Source organism: Alligator sinensis, unplaced genomic scaffold (assembly GCF_000455745.1).
Source record: "Alligator sinensis unplaced genomic scaffold, ASM45574v1 scaffold1463_1, whole genome shotgun sequence".
Taxonomy (NCBI): domain Eukaryota; kingdom Metazoa; phylum Chordata; order Crocodylia; family Alligatoridae; genus Alligator; species Alligator sinensis.
Window position 1 is genome coordinate 152,000 of NW_005842628.1, and position 27,260 is coordinate 179,259.

Below are 27,260 nucleotides of genomic sequence, written 5' to 3' on the forward strand. Positions count from 1 at the left end.
CCCTCTTAGGTTGCCCGCGCGAGCGTTGGGGGGGGGGGGGTTCCCTGCACTCCTGTGGGATGCTCTATCCACCCCACCATTGCAGCGTTCATGAGCTGCACCTGGTACCCCGAGGTATGTAGAAAAAACATTTAAAGCTGTATCTGTGACCGAATCAGCATCGAACATTCAGATTTGGCTGAATCGAATCTAGACAGTGATCCAAATCAACAGATTGAATCACTGTCCCCGATTCGGGCCGAATCCAAATCGAATACAGCCCGTTTTGCACACCCCTGATAGGCACACATTTTTGTGTTTCTACATTTGTATGTGTTTCTGATACTGCAGGTGATGGTTCTGGTCCTGAATATCTTTTAATATTTTATTAATGTAAAACTGGTGGCTACACTGGATCCTTTGGCACAATATAATTCTGAAGTCTGCACTGTAGAAAATACTGTCCTGGCTATATTTTCCTATAATTTTCTTCTGCTGATCAGTAATAAATGCTTAGTTGAAAAATTAACTGTTTAAAATGTTTGGTTCTGTTTTGAAATGTATTCACTTCTACAAGTCTAAGTGTAAGGGGATAGAGAAATGCTGCTGTTTTGTGAAAGAAAGGAGAAAGAAATCAATTGTGGTGCCAAAATGGACAGAAACCACCTGTGGGTCTAACGTATCCAAAAATGTTTGAGGAATCCTATATTCTTTGGCATTTTTCAGTTTCCGAACCACATGGCTATAAGTTTTATTTGGAGAGGGGGACAGGCCAATGCCTCCCCTTTCTCTTGAAGGTGTTTCACTTTGAAGAAAATGTTTGTTGACTGGAGAGAGGGAGAATTACTAGCTTATGAGTTGGTGTACTTCTCTGAATAGGAGAGTAATAAATACCTTAAATGCTAGACATGATTCCTGCTCAAAGAACTACTTATGCACTTTATGTGAAACTATAATTTGATTAAAATATTAAAACAGTCCTTGGATAAGGACCTGAAACTAAAGACTCCACCATACCCTAAATTGGTGATTCTCAACCAAGGGTCCATGATATCTTGGGGTGCCTTGAGATCCTTTCAGGCATGCTGTGGGGTGTCACACACTGTTAACCCTGTTAGGTTTATAAACAAGATAAACCCTGATATTTTGAATATAAATCTATGGTGGTCGTTTTGAGTTCTTTGCAACAGTAAAACATACCCCCCTCCCACCTGATGAGTAGTCTGTAGCTTAGTCATTAAGGCATTCTTCATGAAGGTGGTTTTGAATCCCTTCAGGGAAAGGAGTGAATAGAATTTGGATTTTGTCCTCAGTAAGTGCAATACCTACTGAGTATTGTATGAAAGAAAAAGGTTGTTTTAATTAAAACTGACCCCTACTCAGTTTTTTAAAGAATGGGCATAGGAGTCAGCCACTAGGATAAGATTCTGAATCCTGAGTAATAGGAGAATGGGAATTAAGATACAGGTTTGGATGCCAGTACTGACATACACCTTTATCGTTTATAAAGAAAACAAAACCAATTCAATCATACACATAGGGAGCGTCTGCATGTGCAATTAATGTGACTGAGTAAACTCTGGCGTGATTTGAGCCAGAGTAAACTAATTCAGACATCACCATCTATACATGTATTTAAGCGCAGTAATTTACTATGCCATCGAATAGTACTCAACAGGACTATCGGACTGCTTAGTAAATTCGTCTACACTGGATTAATTGCTATGCACACTTGGATGGTGACACTTTACTTCACAGCAAATTAGTGTGCTGTACAATAAAGTACACGTGTAGATGTGCCTCTTGTAAACTTTAAAAAAGTGCTGAATTTATTTCCCATTAAAATCAATGGGTGGGATATTGATTCTGTTTCATTTTGACCTTTTTCATGGCTGCATCACTATAGTGCTGTGTACTTTCTCAGAAACGTTGAAAATGTCACCAATATGTTTCATTAACATTAATTCTTATCAACATGTATTAATTTTCTTTGTGAAGTTTAATGTTACTGTCACTGGAGTTTTCCTCCAAAGTGAAATCTTTCATAAAGATATAAATGCAGCGTTTCTGTTTTTTAACTTATTTGTAAAGTAAGAGATGTCTCAGTTAAGACCCCAGTGTTGCAAACATACAGGTAAGTAACTTTGTTTGCATGCATAATTATCCATGTAAGTGCTCAGGAGCAATGCTTTATCATTGTACACCATTAGCAGGATGTGTTTTTCTTTATGCCAAGTTTTGGCTCTACAACCAGCAATCTGACCTGGCCACCACTTAGCTTTTCTTTATTCTATAGGTGTAAGGCTTCCTAGAAATGCTAGATAATAAACTAATTTGCTGTTCTGGAAATGTTTATCTGTCACAACCAGAACATGGGTGGTTAGGCCTAGTAGTGTTTAGGCCTGGGGTCAGGAGTTGGAGTCCAAGATCTAGAGCCAGTTGACAAACTGGAATTCAAAGGTCAAGTCAAGGTCAAGGACAGGCAAGGGTCATGGAACTAGAATTAGGGAACTCTGATTCAAGCCAGGGCTGGAAGCCAGAGTCACCAGCCAGAGATCTCGCTGGGCTCAAGCTAGGTTCAAGCACTGGAATCAAAGCAAGCACAAGGGTTAAGACTGTGCAAGCTCACCAGCTGTTTTGTTGTGCAGATACCTTACTGGTGTCTGTCTGCTGCTTTTAGGGCTTTGTTCAGGATGGTATTGGCTTCTTGTAAATACAGCAGCCAGTGACTGACTGCATGAGGTATCTGCAGCTGGAGCATGACTCACTTGGGTATCCACTCCTACCAACAAACTAATTCAGAAGGATAAAAAAATTATTCCAGATATATGTCCAAGTGTATCCTGTCCTAGGTGTGCATACACCCTCTGCATCCAAAACTGAAGACCTTTGAATAGCATTTGGGTTGTGTTAGCACTGTGCTTGTCCTCATATCTCCCTTACCCAAGGGCAAAATGGACAGAGTAGCCACAACCATTCCTCAGGCTCTTCTTACTACCTGTGTTAGGAAGACAGAACAAGCAATTGCCTTTTGCAGTCCATGCACTGCCTTTTGCAGTCTGAATAATGGACAGCTGGTAAAGTTAACTTTATTTTATTTCTCTTGTCCCCCTCCCCTCCAATACCCTTACATGTAATATGTCCTGCCTCAATTTTGTCTCTACCCACAACCAAAAAGACATTCAAAGCTGGCAAGCTCCAAATTATCTTCATTCAGTGATACATATTTTACTCATGGACAGCTACTCTCTGTTCTGTCTTGCTGGTAGCAATGTGCCAGAGTACTAGTTAGTGTACCATTCCTTGAGCAATGTGAGGACTGTCAAATCCTGAAGAGTGAGGGTCAGCTTTTAAGCCAGATCCAATCTTTTCTAATATCCATGTAATCCAGTATCCCAGTCAACCAGTATACTACACCCACAGCTGATGTTGGCAAAAAAACCCTTCAGCACCATCAGGACGGGATCTAGTGTTGAAGACTGCTTTGCTACTGGCTGCCACATTGACACCAACCACCAGTTCCACACCTACCTGAGACGGAGGAGGTAGGAATGGGATAGGCATGATACCAGGCAGCAGTCCCTTTCTGTTCATAAGGAGAAAGTTCAAGTCTTCAATTTCCAGGGAATAGAGCACTAGGATTATTTTTTCCAACAGAAGCAAGTGACACTTTGGCTTAATATAAAAAAAATTGTGAATAATGTTTGGTACTCAAACTTGAAAATATTGGCAAAACACGAAATCCAGTATTGACATCAATACTGACATCAGCAATGATATCAATATCAGGTTTGATGCAAGGTACTGACATTGGCAATATCAGTGGAAGCTGTGGCAGTACTTATTAATACAGTTTTGAAGGAAGTGACCTATATTATCACCAGCATGGGTGCCTTTGTTTGGCAACTATATGTTTCTGATATCACAGTACCAAGGCTGCTTCAAAGATTGGTACGGTCTTTGAATGTATTTCTTCTTTCTCTCTATTACCAGGCCACATCTTCTATTTGTGATCCAGCAAGAAATCTTTTTGATCAGAAATGTCAGAGATTCTCATTTTAGAGCTCCAGGCATAGCCAATGGCCAGGTAAATCTTGCCAGAAGCAGATTTGCAAATGAATATACGAGTTGTCAGCTTTTTGTGGTTGGACACCAAGAATTTTCTCTGCTTCTCCTTTTGCAAAGGCATTATTCATAGATGCATCAGGTACAGGTTGCATTGAACACTCAAGCCACATCTAAGTAAAAAGGGCTTTGTTTGAAAAGTATTCATTCACATGTTCTAAAACTCAGCAATCAGATAGGCTTGTATGGCATTTCATCCTGTTCTACAGAACGTCATAGTGCTGATTCTTACAAGTTCAGTGTCGCATATATTATGACGTAATATCGAATATGTATTAGGGGTGCACTGATAAAGATTTTCTCGGCCATTACCAATAACCACTTATTCACCAGGCATATCGGCTGATACCAATCTGATAACTGATTTACAGGAATGCAGCTGGGCAGCATGGAAAGCAGTGCCCTGCAGGTAAGTCTGTGGAGGGGAAGGAGTGGGGAAGGGCAGATTGAGGCCCCCCTGGTGAGGGAGGGAGTGGGGTTGGGGCTGAGGTTGGGGCTGAGGTTGGGGGTGAATGGAACCCCGGGGCCAAGGTGGGGAGTGAAACAGAGCCACAGGCGGCTTGTCCAGGGGATCAGTGTCCCGGTACTTAAAAATGGGGGGGGCCTTTTACTAAAGCTCAAAGAATGAGCTTTAGTTCAAGTGCTGCTGCCACCATGTTTAAGCACCAGGAAGCTTTTACTAGTGGAGCCATGTGGGGCAAGGCAGAGGTGGGCTGCCCGCTGTGGGCTCAGGGCACGCCACTGGCCGGGGGACACATGGCCAGTGTGCAGCTCCTGGAGCAAAGCAGCAGGGTGGAGAGCCCTGAGCGCACAGCAGGCAACTTACATTTGCCCTCACCCTGCTCAGCTCTGCTCCTAAAACATCCCAGCACTTAAAAATGGTGGTGGTGGTGCACTGGGATGCTGATCTCGTGGATGAGCAACCTGTGGCTCTGTCCTGCTCCCTGACCCTGCCCTACTCCTCACTGTGGGGGCCTCAATTTGCCCTGTTCCCCCACACCCCTTCCCCTCCACAGACTTACCTGCAGAGCACTGCTCTCCACACTGCCCGGCTGTATTCCTGGCCATGTTTGGAGGCCCTGGCTGGAAGACACATTATATTTATCGGTACATTATTGGCTACACCAGCCCATAAAAGCTGATAGCCAGTAATGTTAATTTTCCTTTTATCAGTGCCAATCTGATATGGTGCCAATATATCTGTGCACCTCTAATATATATTACACTTGTGTGTGTGTGTGTGTGTGTGTGTGTGTGTGTGTGTGTGTGTAAAGTACAGGTCACCACTCATCATCCTTGTGTCAGGACACAGTAACGTTGTTAGCCTTGTGGCAACACCACAGACAAATCTCAGTTGTTCTTCATCTTCTCGAAGTTAGCAAAAGCCTACTGGACTTCTTAACCACCAACCAAGAGTGATGTCTGAAGAGTTCTGTCCAGTCAATATTCCATTAGTGAGGAAATCCCCTTAGAAACTTGTTACCACCAAGGACAATATAAAATATCTGGCATTTTGTTCCAGCGAGTCATAATGATCCTCTTCATATAGTAGGAAAGGATCTCATGTATGTAGTTCTGATGCTTTTGATTCCAAGTAAAATGCCAAGTCAGAAACAATACAACAGCACTAATTCTGATAGCTCAATATTGGAGCTAGCCATTTCTGGCTAACATCTTTTATAGATGTCTACTCAGCATCAGATACCACTTCCAAACTGGCCAGACATACTGTTATAGAACAAAGATCAGATAATTTATTCAGAACCACTGTTACTACATCAGGCAGCTTACCTTTTGGCTGATAGAGACTAACAGAGACTATTCCACAAAAACACAAGGGGTCTTACTGCAAAGTAGAAAGCTCTCCATGTAGAAGAATAAATAGAAATAATTTTCATTTTGGGCCACTTGGCACAACATTGACCTAGTGAAGGGTTCCATAAGTGAAATCCTCCATTCTATTCTGTATTTTAACTTTTTTGGACTCCCATTCAAACTTGTTATAGTGCCTGCTTATGTAATCATACAAACTTGGGTGGAAGGTTGGGCAGAGATGCACCTTACAGACCTACTGAATCAGATGCATACATTTTCATGAGCAAAAGCTCACTTCAGATGCTATAAAAGACGTACACAGAGCAGACTATCAAATAGAATGCTCTAAAAAGAAAAGGGAAAAGAGCAAGGTCTGGGCAATGCTGAACAAGGCAAGGAAGTTATAAAACTTTCACCCCACCCCTCCATCAACATGACCCTGGAATACTTCACTCAGCAAATTCATTTTCTAGACACCATGATGATGTAGGTTTGCAATGGCCACGTTGCTACCATATTGTTTCGGAAACCTACCAACTGCCACAGCTACACCCATGCCACTAGCTTTCATCCTAAGCACACTGCTAGATCCACTGTCTACAGCCAAGCTCTTCATTACCAACCGCTTCACCTCCACCTACCTCCCTTCCCTCATTTATATTTAGATCATTCTCTCTGATAGCCTTCTATCTGCATGTTCTTTCATAGTATCTACTGAAGTGAACTTTTGCTCACAAAAGCTTTTGTATCTCACATTCAATACATCTCTACTCTGCCTTCTGCCTGACTTTACACTAACACAGCTAACTATCTCTTTCTCCTCATATGAACTTAGAAACATAGGACTAGAAGGGAATTGCTGGATCATCAAATCCAATTCTCCACATACCCTACCCAAAAGAAACAGAAGTCGAAGAAGATAAGTAATATATTTGAGGAAGGTAGAGAATTTCCTTTTGGCCTTTTCAGACAATCTTGTAATAATCAGGTGTCCAGAATGGTCCACAGAGACATCCACTCTAGCCCATCCCATGAGCTATAGGTTCAAAGTATGCCATACAAACTTAATATCCTTAGTGCCAAAACAAAAAAAGAAAAGGGAAAAAAACTCACCTGCAATCTGTCACAGGAAGACAGAGAAGAGAGGGGACACAACTAGTGCTATAAGTCCCTGCAATGTCAAAAAATTAGTTATGTAAAATATACAGATAATCCTAGGAAGTGGGCTCTTACCCATGCTACAGAAGGCAAAACTGTCTAATGGTCAATCAATGTCTGCCAATCTATCATGGGGAAAATGTCCTTCTTTATCCCAAATCTGGTGCCCAGTTTAATCCTGAGTGCATGAGGAAGACCCAGCAGCTAGCCCCTGGAGATTTCAAATTAACATTTAGGAGCATTCTGGCCAATGTGTGATATGGCAGAAGGAGCGGAAAAGAACCACAGAAGCCAAAGAAGGTATTTACGACGAAGGAAATTCCTTTCTGGTTCCTGCAGGCAGCCAACCTAAGTTATGAAGCATGCAATGTAATCTATTGGAAAAGGAATTCAAGCATGAGGCAAATTCAGAAGTCAAAAGAATTAACAAGGAAAGGACAAGGAATCTAACCCAGAAAAGGCTATTGCAGCTACCTAGCCCAGCCTTCCTTATGTGCACATAAAAATATAGAAACTTAAAGCATGTATTCAAAACACAAATTGCCCCAAGAATCTGGGGATATTGAAAGCCTACCATCACAGTGTAGAAGTGTTCTAGTGTTCCACTTCCCCAGTGTTGGCAAGCTGTGTCTTATTCTGAAATTGCTTTCTCCAGCTTCATTCTGTGCCTCTAAATCCTGCCCTTATATAGCCAATCCATGCATTCATTTTCTTTTAGCCCTTCCTGGGAATACCAAACACCTGAAGTCTGATATTACATGTCCTGCTTACTGTTCCAAGAACATTGTTAATTTATCATACTGTCCCTTCCACAAACTTAGCAAATTCCATCTTGAAGCATTTTGGGTTTCCCCACTGCTTTATGGTGCTCTGATTGCTTTGTTTAGAAAACCGTTCTAAAATTGCACTCCTCTGGTGGTTAGAAGCCACCTTTTTATTTCTAGTCAGAATTTATTCATTGTTATTTATTTGACCTTGTACCAAAATTGTCCTTCATCTTGACTTTTCTTCTGTCCTGCTCTGTCTTCTTCTTTCCTGAAATCCTGTTCTGTTTTTTTCTCACCCCACATTATCAGAAGGGGACTATCCTACATCAGAGTTAATTTACTGCACCCTAATACTAGTGCACATATAGAATGTGACTCTTTACTGCGGAGCTAATTAGTCAACTGCATTAAAGCACACAAGTAGATGCACCCAGTATGTATCAGTCTGTGATTATATGATTAATATACCCATTACACCAACTATTAAAGCTCACTACATGAGAGTGAAAACTTCATCCTGGACGTTTACCCTACATCTGCAAATTTTCAAGTAAACTACAAGGCATAATTCCTTTATTTTTGTTAAACAGTTGTTCTGGCCACAAGACCAGATGCCAAATTTGGTACTACAGTATTACAGTCATATTTTCCTTTTTGATAAGCAATGTTCCTCAGTCCCACATTTCATATTGGGCACTGCTTTCTACCACCCTAGTTTGTGATTCACATGGACTTATACTCAGAAAGAAAGAACAATTACTTAACTAAAAATAACCACAGTCCTTTAAAATGTGTTCTTGTGGAACCCACAGCATGCTCTTGATCCTTGCTTTTTCTGAGTCCATGTTATCTGGGATTCTTAATTAGTAAGGAAACTGAGGAATAGTTGCAGCCCCTTTTTCATTTGGGTCCTTGAGTGGCAAGGGCCTGAGAACAAGCATAGGCCAGAGGACACTGCTATTTTTTAGCTGTTGATCCAGCGTACATTGAACATGTGTACTTAAGAGTAGGTTCTTCATAGAAAACATCATAGCTAACAAGCACAGGGTAGATAACTGTTCTTTTTAATGGGAAACTTTGGCTGGTAGAAATAATTGTCCTTTATGAGTATAAACTGTGCTGGAGTCATATATAATGTCTGCCAAGGTTCCATCATATGTTTTTATTTTGATGCCCCTCAGATATTTTCTTGCCACTTACTAAAATGTTTTATGCACAGATACAAAGATTCACCATGGCAGCTTTGTAGCTGCCAAGCAGCCTGATTCTTCTTTGCTCAAGAGGGGCAACAAAATATTTCATGAGCATGCTCAAAAAGTTCGCCAATTGCTCTTATGCCACTGTTACAGGAAGGAAGCCTCAAGGGATTAAAGGGGCACTGAGATTAGAGAAAGAGGTATTTGTCTCCTAATTCAGAATTAATGTTCTTGGTATAGCTGCAACACCCAGTTCCACTTGACTTAAATCTTTGTTAAGTATATATGGAAATGTTGCCTTCTGTGATATATAATTTTAATGCAGACTTTTCTTGAAGGAGATGAGGTTTATGAAAAATTGTTTCTTGTTGCAGCCTTTATCCACATCTCTACTCCAGAGCATACATTAACTTTAGAAATCCTGAGGACATCCTTCTTTTTAGAGATCGATTTGATGGCTATGTCTTCATTGATAATAAAGGTTGGACTATTTGTATTTTTAAAAATCTCAGTGCAACCTGTTGATCGTATACTTGATATTTTTCCTGAAATGTCTGGAATTGACATGCATAAAGGGATTCTGTAACTCTCAAGAACAGGAATTATTTTGGAAATTTTTGCTGAATATAAATAATTACGTCCCAAAAAAACTATATTAAAAAAACCTTCAGATTGTGAAATTAAGCTATACAAGTTAGGAAATACCAGAAATAAGTTTGCCTATGCAATCTTCATTTTTCGTGTGTGTATACATTCTAGTAGTCTCTAATTAAACCATCAGACTGTTTTTTTTTTCCCTCTGGACGCCTGCTTCATTCCATTCCATTGATGATGCTCATGAATGGACAGCAGTTCAGTAGTTTGAATAATGGATGGGAGCACACACTGAGAGATGTGAATAAAAGTCGCATCTCTCAATCTGTGCTCACATCCATTATTCTTTAAAGCACCCAAACCCTGTTAATAACCACATAGGCCTTTCTGTGGCATTCATCACTGTGCTATTTGAGTAATTTACATGCATTTATTAATTTATCTTCACAGTAGTCCTGTAAGATAAGGTGGTATGGTTTATCTCCATTTTCTACCTGGGAAATATAGAACAATTTTAAGTCTACATTAATTTTGGGTGCTCCATTTTTGCTACATGTGGCTGTATTTTACAGAGTACTTTCATTTTATACACTTTATATGTTCAGAGAACAGTTTCCATTTGACTACGGTGTCAGTTGTGACACTGTGCTTCTATTGATGAGACCCCAGGTGTCTCAAGTTGGGTCCCAAGAAAATGAGACACACAAAGTTAGTTGTCATCTATGAAAAGTTTGATCTAAATAGTGTGGCCACCATCACATAGAACTCTGTGATTTAAAGTGCCATCTCTAGGTGAAGGTTTTTACTTTAATTCCCTTCTTAATTCATTTGAGCTAATTGGCTACAGTATAGTAGTACAGTAGACTAATTAGTAGTAGTATCAAGCTATTAACTTCTTTGTGAACCAGCCAATAGTAGGTGATGAGGCACTTAATTAGCCAGTGGGTTTCACAGTTGTTTGCTAGCCAGCAAAGAGATGTTGTGACATAGAAACGTGTTAATTCTAGAGTCTAGAGAGAAATAGACTCTTGTGATTAGGGTCCCATCATATCCCTGGGCCTTCAGCCTGTCCCTGTTGTCCTCTGCCTTCTGCTCTTTCACCTCTTGAGTTTCTGGACCTGTGCTCCTGTTCCCTTCTTGAGCTAATGTTTTTGCCTCCCCTCCTGCCTCTCTTCCCTTGGACTCCTCTCTCCTGCCCTCTTTCCATGCTATTGCATCCCAGTCCCCATCGCAATCCCCAGCTCTCTCGGCCATATGGGGATTGGGATGGTCCCAATCACCATATGGTGGGGAGACAGCTGCCCTTGCAGCTGGCACAGCTCCCCTCTGCTATTGCAATGTTCCTTTCCTTTCTTTACATATTCTCCCTTGCACCTGTTCCTGTCCATCCCCTACTCCTATCCCTATTTCCCAGCTATACTGCATACTCTTCCCATTCATTCTGGTCCTGTCTTACTTCACAGCTCAGACTTTTGTCCTATCCTGGCTCCTCTTTTTACCTCCATTTCTACTTAGAGACAGATTTTTTTCCTCCTCCTGCACATTCTTTAGATGCAAACAGGGATACCACTCAGAGCACAAGCAAGGTAATCTCCCTGCTTTCAATTTTGGTGCTTGGTTACCAGGAAGAGTATCTCAGGGAAAGTCCAGCTTAGCTCCAGTAGTCCTGGCAAAAAGCATGCTCAGCTGCAGTGTAATGATGTAGCTGGGAGCCCGGAGCAAACGGAAGAAACAGCTTCCAGTTGCCACCATGATCAGGAACTCGAATGTGCAGTTAGCAGCAGCAGCTGCTTTTTTCACCCCCAGTTGGTGCCCAGAGTGGTTGCCTCTATCATCCTCCCCCCAGCCCCCTGGTTATGCCACTGCTACTCAGTGGCCACATCTACATGTGCAGTTAATGTGCCTGAACTTTCTTCACAGAAAATTCAGACTCATTAAAGTGCTCCGGGGTGCATGTCTACACCTGTGCCCCCATTGAGAGCAAATTGCACCTGACAGGAGCAGCCCCAGTCCAGTCTACACCTGTGTCACACTGCAACAGCCAGGGGGAACTCCAGGCTCCCTGGGGTATAAGCCCCAGGGCAGGCAGGGGGCACAGGGGCTGGGCCCGATCCCCATATGGCTGGGATGCAGCAGTCTCAGCTGCCAAGACAGCTCTCCCAGTCACGTGGGGATCAGTATGGGACCCAGTCTCCATGTGGCTAAGACACAGCACTTCAAGCTGCTGGGACAGCTCTCTCAGCCCCCTGTGGATTGGGATGATCCCAATCCCCATATGGCAGAGAGACAACTGCCCTTGCAGCTGGCACAGCTCCCTTCTGCCCCTCCCCCACTGCAATGGGACTTAACCACGCAGCAGCAGGCCCCCTGCTGCTACCTGGGCTGTCTACATGTACACTACTGCACAGTAGCTAATGCGCCCTTAATCTAGTACTTGTTTTTCCTGGTGCTAGCAAATAGCACATTAGCCTAACTTACTGTGCAGTGAGTCCTGCACACGTGTAGATGGTACTTTTTTATTGCACGTTAGATTAGTCTAATGCGGAGTAAAGTGTCTTGTGTAGATGTGCCCAGTCACTCATTGCAGTAATCCATGCACAGGCTGGCCCACAGAAGGGATGAAGGTATAGAGAAGGGGTGCCAACCTGTGGCATGTGTGCGACAACTGGCATGGGCAACCTCTGTGTGTGGCATGTGGCAGACCAGGGAGGGGACTGGCAGCACAGTTGCAAATAGGGTAGGAACCAGAAAGTGGAACAGCAGATTGTGTAGTGGCACAGGGCATGGAGCGGAAAGAGCAGCCAGTCGGGTAGGGGAAGAGGATCAGATGGGCACTTGTGGAGAGTGCAAGGTTAATTGGTGGCCTACCTGCCAAAAAGGCTTGCTCCCACTCCCCCACTCTCACTCCAGTATAGAGCATGTTCAACGGAGGAGAAATTTTTGGATAATTTAGCTGCCAAACTCTGATAACCTTCTGCTGAGTGGCTGACCCCACTGCCAGATTTCAATTCCTTTCCCCTGTGCAAAGAAACTCTAGAGCTTCCCAATAGAGCACGTTGAGAATTTTTTTAACATGGCAAAACATTACACTTTTCCTAATTTTTTTTTAAGTAACAAGTGGGCTATTTTAACTTACATTTCACACAGAAAAGAATTATCCTCAGGCAAACACTCAGTATGGACATTTTCATTCCGTATGGTTGAAGTTTGCAAAATTATAGGCAAATGAAAATAGATCTTGTAATGGGAAGTATCAGACACTTAGCTATAGCTGACCCTATTAGCTCTACCTTTAATACAGTTTTAAGTTTGAGTACAACTAGCAAATGAAATGCTGCTAACTTATAAAGTAGGGGTTGGCAGTATTTTTGGGCAGAGTTCCAAAAACGCCCAGAACTTCAACTTGGAAGATGTTGATGAGCCAGGGGCAGATGGCAGGAGAGCCACAAGGAGCCCAGTCCTTGTTGTGGCATCACAGCACTGGCCCATGCCATGCCATCTGCCCCAAGGCACTCGTGCCAAGCAAAATGCCTTCACGTGCCACACTGGTACCAGTGCAAGGGGTTGCCTACCCCTTTATAAACTATGTCCTGCTACCTGCAGAGACTGCAATTAGTCTGCATCGATTATGTGCTTAACTGATTTTCTAGGTTGGGCGCACCTTACAGGCTTGAGCCCATGACAGTTTTATTTTCAAACCAAACAAAAGCACAGTTGGTTTACCTTTGGGGGAGGGGGGGGGTTCCTTCAAGATTTATTTTTATTTTAGGGCAGAATATAGGATTAGTTAACTCATGGAATTGAAAACAAACAAACAAACAAAAAAGACTCGTATGATCTGCTATAAATTGAACTAACTGAGGTTCATAGGGTTCTTAGTTTTAGTATTTCATTCCGAAAGATGTCATTTCTTTCTGGTGTATATTGCCCAGCATTGTCGGCTTTCTGGTAACAAAATATCATTGAAATAATGTTTTGGTACACCTTTTCTAGATAATTCTTAGTATTCTTTATCCATCAGGCTGAACTGTGATATGCCAGTTTTTCTACCCAATTTCTTTAAATTTATAGATAAATAATAAAATAGGGTTTAGGATGCATATGCAGATTTCTCTTACTTTTAAAAATCTTAGTAAGCATATCAAAATAAATAAACCAAGATTTTTTTTCCCCAATTCTTTTGTAAATGCATATCCAGGAGTCAAATGTGTAGTTCAAAAGCTTGTTATTTTACTCTGTAGATTTTATGATACAAAATATTATTTATTTCTATTGCAGTAGTCATTTAAATTTATGGTTCAGGTTTGGATTTTCAAAAATACTCTTTTGACTTTAATGGAAACAGAGTTTGGCAAATGTTGGGCACTGCTTAAAAATCTCAGTGTTAAATCACAGTTATTCCATATTTTAAAAATATGTATTTGGTGTCTCTCTAAAGGTTTGGAATATCCTGCTGTGGTAGAATTTGCACCATTTCAAAAGATTTCAAAAAAGAAGCTAAAGAAAAAAGATGCGAAAGCTGGGAGCATTGAAGATGGTAAACATATTTTCTTGATATCATCATGTAAAACCTTCTTTCTGTCTGTCAGGTCTTGCATACTTTTAAACAATTTTTTCAAAAATTTTCCCTCACAGATCCAGAATATAGAAAATTTTTAGAAAGTTATTGTGCCGATGAAGAGAAAATCTGTGCCAATCCTGAGACTCTGTTGGGAGAGATTGAGGCAAAAACAAGGGAACTCATTGGTCTGTTTTATTTACTTTTTCCTCATTATTGAGTATTTTGAGTATTTTCTTCTTCATATTTTATAATGCTACCAGCAGGATCTACTCCATTCAGTCTGGTAAAAATTAAGACTATTGCAGAATTCATGTTCCTAGTCTCCAGGAGTGGCTGGGAAAACCTTACATTGCTCATTCTGCTGCTTCTGCTTTCATGGAACTCATCAACTTCCATGAGAATTTTGCTGGCTCATTGGTTTCGGAAAAATCCTTAGTACTTATCAATTGATAGTCCATGAGTCTATTATTAAAAAATAGCAGAAGGGCAGAAAAGACAACCTAAGGAGAGCCTGAAAAGTGCACTCAGATTCATTCATAATTCTGGTTGTCTGATAGAAGGTGAATTACCCTCTCTTAATTCTCATGGTCAAGATCACCTGGGCTCTGTCTGAAAAGGAATCAGATTAAAAATATCTTGTTAACTATAAAAGCATAATTTCCCTTTTCTAGAGTAAAATTGGGTCAAGATTAATTTCTTCAGGATTAAGGTGCATCATGTTTGTTTAAGTTTCTACCATGTGAACATTATTTATTCTAGGTGTATGTACATAGTTCATTGAAGTATTGCAAGTAAGTAGCAAATTATATTTATTTCCTATTGTGCTTCATTGCACTATATAAAAATAACCTATTTTTTCATAATATGCAGCTGTTGGGTTAATCTTAATGGCTAAAATTCTGAACTTTCATGTCAGAAGTCTAGATTTGATTGCCACCCCAGGTTTCTGGCCCTAGGGGGAGGTTGTTGTTAGGCAACCCAAGGTATGGCTTACCCTTATACTACAAAATATGAATTAAACAAGTATCAGAATCAAATTAGGGTCTCTAGAATAGCAGTGCCGAGTACTGACTGCTGGACTAGCCACCACAAGTCTGCCAGTGCTATCGTTTTTTTTTTTTGGAAAAATGAACTACAAAGAGAGAAATTAATTTTTTTATAGAGAAAAAAGGAGTAGGCAGAGGGTAAACACAAATGTTAATTAAGAATAAGTGTTGCAGAACCTCAGGGTGCAGAGAGAAGTACCTATCTGTGTTAGCCTGTAATCGGGCAGAATCTAAAGAAGCAGGCCTGCTGCTTATGAAAACTTTAGCTATATATCTCCGATTTAGTTAGTCTGTAAGATGGAAATCTATCCTAAGGGTGTAAACAGGGGTCATGACCAAAGCTACACGTCTGTTGTTCCACTTTAGATGCCTGTGAAGTATGCAACATTTTATGTGATAAATTAATTTAAAGAGTATTCATTTACAACCTGGATACCTGTAAATTAATGGCTTATTCAAGTTAATTGCCAGTCATTCCAGAGATAAACCAGAAAGGCTGCTAAATTTGCACACACACTGTCATATATAAATAAGTAATTGCATGATAATGGTTAATAAAAATAAATGAATAAACCAGATACTTGGATGTCTATGTTCAAATATCTTCAGGCTACAAATTTAGGTGTGGTTTAGACTTCATTATTTTAAATTTGATGGGTCAGATAAATTAAGAACAGTTTCGAGAAAATGTTCTTTTTTCCCAATGCTGTTTAGTTGTTTTTTAAATTATACTATACATCATGATGGTCAGATTCTCCCATGCTGTTTCTCTGTCTTCAGTGAGACCCCTCATATACATTCAAGAGCAGTTTTTGGCCCTAACTTTTCTCCTTCATTATAATTTTACTCCTGTGCTAGTAAGACTAACAGAAGATACTTAACATTCTTTATAGTTCCTCTCAGCTCTAGGAACAAGTGTCAAGTTTCAGCCCACTATTAAGGACTAAGTAGGGAAATTGGGAGTTAAAATTAGAAGCAGTAGTTTGGATATGACTTCAAATTGTAAAGTTCATAATGTTTTAAACTATGAGTCTCATACTTAAAATGGAAACAATGAGAGACCTGTTCACAAGGAAGGGTGTGTGGGCTAGTGGATAGAACATCTGACTAGAAGCCTGGATTCTGTCACTGGCTCTGCTGCTAGCCTGCTCTGTGACTCGAGGCAAGTCACTTCACTTTTCAGTGTGTCATTATCCCCATCTTTAAAATGAGTGTAATGATGTTTCCTTTGCAAGGTGCTTTGACATCAGGGGGTAAAAAGTGCCAAAATGATGGTAGTATTTCAAGAGTAGGACAGACAGGTACCAGTATTAATATTTAGGAATATATTTTAACATACTTCTTTTTTGTAAATAATATTTTGCTGAACTATATAGAAGTTTCTTAATTGATAATGACAATATATGATTATTACTTAGTAGTTTAAAATAATCAGAAACTATCCCTGGTTCACTTCTAATTTTAATGATGTTTCAGTAACAGAATGGGAATGCTTTCCAACAAATATAAAATAAATAGCATTTATATAATTTAGTTCCAATACAGTTAAGAGCTAACAGAAGAAGCAAGTACTTATAATAAACAAATACATATTTTAGGAGTTGAACACTACATCATACATTTTTTGTGTTTTAGCTAGAAGAACAACACCTCTTTTGGAATATATTAAAAATAGAAAATTAGAAAAGCAGGTACGTCCATACTTTCAACTGAAGTTCAACTTTTATGTTTTACATACATTTTTTCTTGTGGACAATTTTATCTAAACAACGTTCTAACTCTTCAGAGGATACGGGAAGAGAAAAGAGAAGAACGGAGGAGAAGGGAACTGGAAAAGAAACGTCTGAGAGAAGAAGAGAAAAGAAAGCGCAGAGAAGAAGAAAGACGTAAAAGAAAAGAAGCAGAGAAGCAAAAGAAAATTGCTGAAAAAGAAATAAGGATCAAGGTATTTTTAAGAAAAAGATTGAAATTGTTCTTTACTGGAAGTTAGATATTTTTTCTGTGTCCCAGTAACTCCCAAAGTACCAACATCAGTCAGGTAGGATAAGGGAAAATCTAACTTGAAAACCTGTATTAAAGAAGCCCATCAAGCTGCCGGGGTCATTTGAGTCATAGGGCACTTTTTCCATTCTTTTATAGACATCTTAGCATCCCTCTTTCTGAACCATTGCTTTTCTGATTCACTTCCTTTACCTTTGCTTTTTAGCTCATATTGTAGATGTATTGTGGAACCTTAACATGAAGGCTAAGTGAATTATTGTGGAATTATTGTGGAACTTCTGTATTTCATTTCCACCACAGGTTCCTTGTAAGCAATGTGCTACCCATTATTCTCTGTCATCCATAAACTAAGAGTCTGCCACATATGCTGAGCTTGGGCCACAGGAAGAGGTGCGGGCAGCTCCATGCCCTCCTGGCCAGCTGCAGTAGCTATTTTTTCATTCCTGACCAAAGGTGTTTTGCAGGGCTGCTGTCCTGGTCACCCTCCTCAGTTATTTAACTGGCCTCTTGCTAAAGTGGAGTTATAGGTTAGATTAATTTGGATAGGACTGCTTGTTGGCTTAAAATAAGTTTCTTCTTGGGAAATATAATGGTCTATGAATCCATTCAACTTGGCCTTTATACAATCCTTCAGAATCACAGAGAAGTACCATTCATATTTGTGTATAAAACCATATTCCTATTGTATTCTGTCAGATTTTTTTTGCCAGCACTTTATTTTGACATGATTTTTCTACATGAGACTATAGTCTCATTAATTACTTATTAATGTTATTTAGCAAAGAAGTGGGAAGCTGTGTTAGTCTTAAGTCAGGCAGAAGGCAGGGCAAGGTGACCTCTTAGGGCGCCTATACACGTGCTCTGGGATGGGGGGGCGTGTTTTAATTAGAGCAGCTCTTGGGAGCCACTCTAATTAAAATGTCTGCAGTGTCTTTTGCATTCAGTGTCCTGCATTTCAAAATGGTGTTGGGGGCACTTTAGTTAAAGCTTGTTTGAAGCACCAAATGTTGCAGCATGCTAGACTGGTCTGATTAGAACGCTCCAGCAGACTCAATTAATCAGCAACCGGGACTTGATTAATCGAGCAACTGGACTCAATTAATTGAGTCTGCTTCAACACATCCTAATGAGAACACATCAGAGCACATGTAAAAGTGCCCTAAGAGCAGGGGTGAGCAAAATATGGCCCACGGGCTACATCCGGAGCACAGAGGGACTTTATCCGGCCCAGGTGCCATCCGGCCTGTGAGACATCCTGCCAGCTCTGGGGTGCACAGGGGGTCTGGGGCAGCTCTGTAGCTGGACTCCATTTCTAGTTAGCCCAGGTGGCGGTGGCTCCTTCTGGCTGCCACCACCACTGGCCCCAACGCCATGGAGACTGGCGGGAACCCTTGTGCACAGCCCTGGCTCTGGTCCCATTCTGCCGTGCATCTGCTCTGGACTCGCCCCAGCTGGAGTGGACCAGCTGGGACCTGCGTACAGAGCCTCAACCCACTACATGCCCACTCCAGACTCGCCCACCCATGCTGAGCAGCGGCGGTAGCGATGGTGGCCAGGCAGAAGCTGCTGCTGCGTGTGGGGAAAAAGCAGCTGCCTCCCCGCTTGCCGCTGTCAGACCCTTCTTGCTGCAGCCACCTGGACTCCTCTCTGCCACAGTCATCACCACCACCAACACTGTCTCTGGGCCTCCCAGCAGGGCAGCGGTGGCTGTGGAGCCACAGGGCAACCTGGGAATGGGCTCTAGGCAGCCACAACAAGAAGGGCCTGGCAGGAAGGAAGTGGGAGGCAGCTGCTTTTCCCCCATGCCCAGCAGCAGCTTCTGTCCAGCTGCCGCTGCTGCTGCCACTGCTCATCATGGGTGAGTGGTCTGGAGCAGGCAGGCGTGCAGCATGCCAAGGTCAGGACTGTGTGTGCAGGTCCTGGCTGGTCTGGAGCTGGTCTGCTCGGGCTGGGGTGAGTCTGGAGTGGGTGTGGGGTGGGCTGGGGCCAGGACTGTGCACTCAGTTGCTGCTTGGGCACTGGTGGCAATGGCAGGGAGGAGCCGCAGGGCACATGGGCTTCGAGCTGTTACTGGGAGCGGGGAGGTGAGACGGGTGCTGACTGGCTTGCAGTAGCTCCTCAAAACTATCCATGTTGCCTGCAGGCCCGAGTGATTGCTCACTCCTGCCTTAGAGACTGGTTCCAAGAGGCCTGTGCTTTCATAGGCAACAACCTATTTTATCAGAAACTTCTGCCTGACTTCAGACTAACACAGTTTACCACCTCCCTGCTGAATACAGTATTCAGCAATCCTTCCATGCCTCTTACAAAATATGGCACCCAATTTGAGTAACAGAAGAACAGATTCCAGTTATGAGCATAAGGATTCTACTTCTTTGTGATATGAGGGGTCTATATAATATTTTGAATATACTAAATATATATATTTAATTTTATGATTTTACATGTGCTGAACTACAGCTTTATTAAGTAGTACAATAATCTGATTTAACATACAATCAACTTAACATTGTACTAATATTATTATATTTCTTTAAAGATGTGAATAAAATAAGTATTTGTTAAAAATGTAAACAACACTGCTCATTTGAATACAAAATTTAATGCAAGTTGTCTATATTCTGCTAGTTTTTAGTTAGTACAAAAATGTACTCAATGTACGCATTTTGTAATGTGTGTACTTAAAGGTATTTTTACTTCCATCTTTGTGTCTTTTGTTATATTTTTAACAAGATGGTTCAAATTCCAAACCAGTTTTTCTCATCTATTTTATAAGTAAATCTTAATCTAGCCCTACATAAAGTTTTCCATAGTTATGTTCAAGGACAGATTTTCACAGTATTTTTAAACATATTATTACAAACACTTGCTAATTTCAGGCTTTTTTGCCTTTAATTTCTTCTGTATCAAATTGAAGTGGTCCAGATTATGATACCCTTTATCTGTTTAATAGATGGTGGCTACAACCAGAGGGTGGATCAGGGGAGTGCAGCAATGCAGCTGCCCCGCCCCCCCCCCTTTAAAAACCAACTCCCTGGAGGTGCAGCAGCATTTTTATTCAGGCATACTGAGATAATCAATTGACTTCACCGCTCATTATCATCTCCCCAATTCCTGCTAATCTCTCTCCAGTCCACAGGTGTTAATAATCCTCTGTACTTTTTTACTGGTCTTCATGTTCATATTCTAACTATTCTTTTTTCTGGAATTTTGCTGTCTGTTGGCCATTCCTGGTAATGTCTCTTTTATTTCACAGCCCTACAGACTCTTTTTAGCTCTACCTAAAAACCTTAACTCAGGTGTAGTAATAGTAACTCAGGTGTAGAAATGACTGATAGTGAAGGCACTATTAAGATGCTCAAGAAAGCTAGATTTTGCTTTATGAATCCAAATAAGAGATGTCTATTGAACTATAGTGACTATGGGACTAATGACGCAATGTCTTTTGACTATTTTGACTCTTTTTGACTAAGTTGTTGTATTTTTTTAACATAATATGTAATCCAGCAAATTAGTGCACATTCAAATAGTTATATTTGTTTTTGCTTTGATCTTATACTGAATAACATGGTGTTAGCCTCCTAATTGCATTTAAATGGAGAAAAATAAGTGTTGTATTATTTGTGATGATGTGTAATACCGTTTGCAACCCTCCTTTTCAAAATCCTAGCTCTGCCCATGGCTATAGCAATATTTTATGCCATTATTCAGTCCAGTTGTTCAAAGCTTTATCAACATAGATTAATGTTAAGAACTATTCAAATGATAAAGGTTTTGCAAGCTTGGGCCCAAATTTTACAGGAAGTTCAGGGTGTAATTAATTATATGTTCTGTTTTTTTGATCAACAAGATGCAAAACCTATTCTAGCTCTCCAGATGAAAAGAAAAAGAAAATTATTTCCTTTGAAAATTTATTGTCCCCAAAATTAGTACTGCTCATGTGGCAATTGGATCTTGAAAGCTGGTTTCTCTGCCAAGAGAAGAGAAAAGTATTCTCCATTTTACAAAGTGTCTGTATTGCTACAAGAGGAATATAGTCAATCTTAAATATCAGTGTTCTCAATTAAGACAAATTGGTAGAATGAGTAAATAGGTATGTTTTAGCCTATACATTGGAGCAGTAGTTAAAGAATGGTTCGTCTTTCTGCAAAAATTGTTCTTGTAACGCTGTATAGCTCAGATCCTGCACCCACTGAGAAAATGATGGTTAAAAATCTTAGCTCCTGAGAGGAAAATGCAATTTGATTTCTTCTGCCATTTTTTCCTTCTTGTTTGTTCAGTTTTTGATTTCTTCATGCTTAATATCTACCACTTGTTGACAAAATGCTGCCAATTTCTATAAATTACAGGAGTAAACAATTGATTCTCCTTCTTTAAAGCATTATAGCTGGTTGGCCATTGATTTCATTGGGAGTAGGATTGAGCTCTGCTTTAGGATTACTCCACATAAGTGATACCATCATGTACCTGTCCCTTTGTGACTTTGGAAGTTATTGCAGAATAAGAACCTTTGTAGGTAATACCCAAGAGAAAAAAATGGGTAAGTCTATAGTCTCCTGTTTTTTTTCCATAAGCCTCTAATTTAACAATTGTGGCTGTATGACTTGTATTATGCTCTAATCATCCATCAGAATAAGTAAACTGTACTTTTAAAATGGCACTTTAATGTTGTACTTTGCAAAAAATTCAAATAATTCAAGTAAAATAGGAATGAAATAGATTTTAGAGCTCAACATCAGTTGGTGTTAATTGGAATATTGCAGTAAGTTATTAACATTTCTGTAACAGTATAAAAACATTTTATTTTATATCATAATATAAAAATTATTTCTTAGCTTCTTAAGAAGCCTGAAAAGGGAGATGAACAGGCCAGTGAAAAACACAAGGAAAAAGGAGAAGAAGCTGATATTGAAGAAGGCAAATGGGAAAAATCATCTGGATCTGGGAGTATAAAATCCAAGTCATTGGAGGGTCCATTAAAGGAACTTAAGGAAAAGTAAGTAATATTTATTGTTCGTGTTCAGAGTTGATCCTGACTTGTTTTGAGAGCTTAAATGCATCACAGGTCATGGTGCCTGGGTCATGAGCTGTCTCATTGTGGGGTGAATTTTACTCTGAAAGGATCTCAAAATATTATGCAAGCAGGGATAGACTGTCTCATGACACCTTTACACAGGAAATACATTATTAAAACTAGAATTATAGGTCTGTGATGTAAAAGATACAGCCCACAAGACAGAAACAGCCCACAGAGCCCCATTGTCCAGCCTCCTGTGCTGACCCTGAGCCTCAAGTTCACCCACACTGCACACGGCACATGGTAGACCAGCCCTGCACAAAAGGCCTGGGATGCAAGCTGCTTGTGGTGCTCACCTCAGCCAATCCAGGACACATGCCACATGCAGTGCCTGTTCCAGCCAGCCCAAGACTGTGCCACACATGGCACCTTCTCTGTTCAGTCCAGGACTGCACCACACGCAGGGCCTGCTCCATCTAGTCCAGGACTACACCTGCATCAGCTGTTCTGGGACCTGTGCTGCATCAAGTGCCGGCCCTGGTCTAGGTGGGTTGGATACATTGGTTCTGGACCAGCCAAAATGGGTGCTGCATGCAGTGCACATCCTGGACTGGTCAGAGCAGGTGCCACATGCATACAGAAGGAGTGGTGGTCTGTGGGCCCACTCTAGCCTGTGGGACTGGCCTTATACCAGTCATCCAGCTTGTGGGGGCCAGATGAGTGTGAGACCCCTGCTATAGATGATTGATTCCCAGCGGGTGTGCCACAACACACCAGTGTGCTGCAAGAGCAGCAAAAGTGGGTTGTGAAAAATGGACTGGATGGGATCCCAGCTGGAGCCCCGTGCTGAGGCATGTGGAGACAGGGGAGCAGGCAGTCCTGGGCTGGTTGCTCCCTGGTCTCGGTATGGTGTGCCTCAGTGTGGGGGCTCCACGTGCCTTAGCGCAGGGGCTCCACGGCAGAGCCCCCCACTGAGGTAGGTGGAGACGGAAGCAGCCAGCCGAGGGCTGCCTGCTTCCCCTTCTCCAGGTACACTCCACCCCAGCCAGCTTGGCTGCCTGCTCCCCTGTCTCCATGTTTGTCCCAGTGTATGCCACTTTGGTGTGCTTTGTGACACTTTTTTATTTAGGATTTTGTTATGCTACTGGGAAATTCCGGTAGCAAATTTTGTCCCGTTGCAGCAACTTAGCAGTGCTGCACACAGTTTAACATGCAATGCATGTGCTTTGTAGTGCCACAAAGAGGTATGCGGTGCCACAAACTGCACATGCCTGCACATCTGGATCCGACCTTAGGGTTTTTCTGCAGTAAAGAGGCTGCAGCAAGAGGGTGCAAATGTAACTCTACCACTTGTGTTTTCAGAGATTTGTCTCTTGGAGATATAAACAAGAAAGTTTCTTAAAGAAAAAAGCAAAGAGAATTTGTTCATTCAGTGTAAAATAAAAATGCTGAATTAACTAGTTGGAGAAATGATTTGCCATCATGCAATACCTTTTGCATTTATTATTGAAGATTTATCATCTGTGAAATCATAGTTTACAGGAGACACATGGAGCCCAACTGAGATGGAGCTGCAACAGAGGCAGCCTGCATCATGTTATACAGGCAGGCGCACTGCTTCTGCTTTAGCCTCTTCTGATTTCTAGCCATGTTCCTCCTGGAAACCACGGAATATGGAGCAATTTCACCCTGCGGCAGTAGAAGCCTAGTGATAGAAGCTGCTGCCACCAGCTAGAAATACCTCATGCACCTTAGTATTTGGGAGGTATATCAGAGCCAAACTGGGAAGAGCTGCAGCAGAAACAGCGCACCTGTCTGCCTAATGTAATGCATGCAGAGCCTTTCTCCTGTAGCTATTTCTCAGTCCGGGTCCTCCTGAAAATGAAGATGCTCAGGGCAGTTCCACCTACCCTGCATACCTGTTTACAGGAAATACTGTGCAAGGAAGGGATGCAGCAAAAGCATATGTTCTTAGTTTCATAGTAGGTAGGGTCAGAGGGAACCTGAGCAGATCATCAAGTCTGCCCCCCTGCCATGGCAGGAAAGAGGACTGGGGTCAAACGACCCCGGCAAGGTGTTCATCCAGCCTCCTCTTAAAGACCCCCAGGGTAGGAGCCAGCACCACTTCTCTTGGAAGTTGGTTCCAGATCCTAGCTGCCCTGACAGTGAAGTAGCGCCTCCTAATGTCTAGTCTGAATCTACCCTCTGCCAGCTTGTGGCCGTTATTTCTAGTCACTCCTGGTAGTGCTCGGGGGAACAGGAACTCCCCCAATGCCTGCTGGTCCCCCTTGACTATTTTGTAAACAGCCACTAGATCCCACTTCAGCCTTCTCTTGTGGAGGCTGAACAGGTTCAGGCCCTGTAGCCTCTCCTCGTAGGGCCTGCCCTGCTGCCCCCCTGATCATGTGGGTGGCCCTCCTCTGGACCCTCTCCATGTTGTCCACATCCCTCCTGAAGTGCGGCGCCCAGAACTGGACGCAGTACTCCAACTGCGGCCTGACCAGTGTCGCATAGAGGGGGAGGATCACCTCCTTGGACCTGCTTGAGATGCATCTGTGAATGCATGACAAGGTACGGTTGGCCTGCCTGACCGCGTCCCCACACTGTCGGCCCATGTTCGTTGTGGCATCAATAATGACTCCAAGATCCTTTTCTGCCTCTGCCCTGACAAGAAGGGAGTTCCCCAGGGTGTAGGTATGCTCGTGGTTCTTCCCCCCCAGGTGCAGCACCTTGCACTTGTCAGTGTTGAAACCCATCCTGTTCTCATCCGCCCGTCCCTGTAACCTGTCTAGGTCCGATTGCAGCCTATTCCTCCCTTCTAGCATGCCCACATTCCCCCACATCTTGGTGTCATCAGCCAATTTGAACAGGGTGCTCTTTACCCCCTCGTCCAAGTCGCTGATGAAGATGTTGAGCAGTGCAGGCCCAAGGACCGAGCCCTGTGGAACCCCACTGCCCACAACCCTCCAGGTCAAATAAGACCCGTCCACCACCACTCTCTGGGTGCGGCCCTCCAGCCAGTTAGTGACCCATTTGACTCTGTAGGTGTCGATGCCACAGTCTCCTAGTTTTTTAAGGAGTATGGGGTGAGAGAGAGTGTCGAAGGCCTTCCTAAAGTCAAGAAAGACTATGTCCACTGCTACCCCTGCATCTAAGGATTTTGTAACCTGGTCATAGAAGGCTACCAGGTTTGGTCTGACAGGACCTGCCTCTAATGACCCTATGTTGGTTGCCCCTAAGCATAATCTCCCCTGCTGGCCCCTCGTGGACATGTGCCAGGATAATTCTCTCAAAAAGCTTACCCAGGATCGAGGTAAGACTAACTGGCCTATAGTTTTCTGGGTCCTCCTTCCTCCCTTTTTTGAAAATGGGAACCACATTGGCCCTTTTCCAATCCTCTGGCACCACACCAGAGCATCATGAGTGCTCGAAAAGCCATGCCAGGGGTCCCGCAATGACCTCTGCTAATTCCTTCAGCACTCTGGGGTGGAGATTGTCAGGACCTGCTGATTTAAATATGCCCAGTCCCTCCAGAAGTTCCCTGACTAGATCCTCACTGACCCTAGGCCTGGGTGTGCCTCCCTTGGGGCCTATGGGAGGCGCACAGCTACTTCCCAATCTGGTTCTGCAGGAGGCACACAGCTTAGATCCACCTGGCCATGGCAGCAGTAGCAGTCGGTGAGCAAAAGATAAGGATCCAATAAAAAAAAAGAATTAATAATTAACAATGAAATTGTTTAGATTTTACTGTGTATAATATATTGGTTTCTAAAATGGAGTGCTAGAAATTTTGAGAAGTGCCTTGAGTCTAAAAGGTTGAGAACCACTGGACTAGACCCTTTATATGTACCAGGACTTTAATTCAATGGTCTCAGATGTAATACAGCATCAGATTTAACAAATATTAAGTTTTTTCTGTCTGAGTGCTTTTAAGATTGTAGTGAATGGTCCTGTTTATCTGTTCATAGACTTTAACTAGATTGGGAGCCATATCTGAAACTGTTTTGCTGTGTACTGAAAAAGCAGTAATGAATTACAGTCCCTAGAGCTACATCAGAGGGGTTGGCTGCCTACTGGAGGTCACTTTGTAAATCCTAATGGTAATAGAGTTCCACTGTAAATGGACATTTAAAAAAGTGCATGAATGTGCAGACTCATCTGTATGTCTGAAATTATGCCATGTGCAAATAAGTTTTCTCCCTCTCATTTATGCTTTTTCCCTAGCTGCCTTCCTTCTCCTCCTCCTCTGTCTCTCTCCAGCTTTTAATTATTTTGTTTCTCATGACTCCCACCCATACATATCAGTTCCTTAGAACTCATCTTTGGAAAGATACAGCAGCCAATATTAAACGTGAATTTGTCATCCAATGACTTGCCAGTCTCAGAGCTACCATTAGGCAAATCTGCACTGTCACCTTTGTTCCTGCATCATCTCTAATTGAGACATTCTCTGTACTCAGTAACAGGCAGACTAGGAAGCAATGTTCCAAGCAGGTTCAACAGCAACAAATCCAGGCATGTTCTCCAAGCAGGTGGGAAGGTTGTTGCAGAATGAGTGGACTACAAAACTTGTCAGGAGTACAGGCACTTACAGTGCCTACAGTGGCATGCTTACATTTAAAAGGTTAATACATCAAGTAAAGCAGGCATGGCTTGTCATACCCTGGGGAACTAACATGGTATTTACGAATAATACACATATTTAGAAATATACCTTATAGACTTGCAGACCTCGTCAGTGTTGTCTGATTAAATGAGGTCTTGCTCACGAAAGCTTATGCATTTCTGATTCAATTAGTCTATACGGTGTATCTTTACCCTGCCTTACTTCTGACTACCTCTCTCTGTCCATTTAGAAATATGTGCCACTATTCATAATTGTACATTGTTTTAGTGTCTCTCTCAGTGGATGCACAACTGCACATGCACAACTACATGTGCAATTAATGTGATGCGATAAACTCTGGAATGCTGGAATACACTACTCCCAGGCACAGCATA

At 42.0% G+C, this 27,260-nt stretch overlaps 1 protein-coding gene across 6 annotated transcripts in view; it reads left to right on the forward strand.

Annotated features, from left to right (window-relative positions):
- The window catches only part of UPF3A (UPF3A, regulator of nonsense mediated mRNA decay), a 53,540-nt gene that overhangs the window by 20,298 nt on the left and 5,982 nt on the right, over positions 1-27,260 (forward strand). For 4 of the 6 annotated variants that reach the window (XM_025215178.1, XM_025215175.1, XM_006033393.3 and 1 more), the window contains 6 exons: positions 9,415-9,521; positions 14,073-14,171; positions 14,270-14,380; positions 16,877-16,932; positions 17,028-17,186; positions 22,078-22,238. In XM_025215178.1, coding sequence (XP_025070963.1) covers positions 9,415-9,521; positions 14,073-14,171; positions 14,270-14,380; positions 16,877-16,932; positions 17,028-17,186; positions 22,078-22,238 — 693 coding nt within the window. Of the gene's footprint in view, positions 1-4,043; positions 4,067-9,414; positions 9,522-14,072; positions 14,172-14,269; positions 14,381-16,876; positions 16,933-17,027; positions 17,187-22,077; positions 22,239-27,260 lie in introns of those variants that run through there. The other 2 variants (XM_025215177.1, XM_025215180.1) reach the window with 2 other exon arrangements.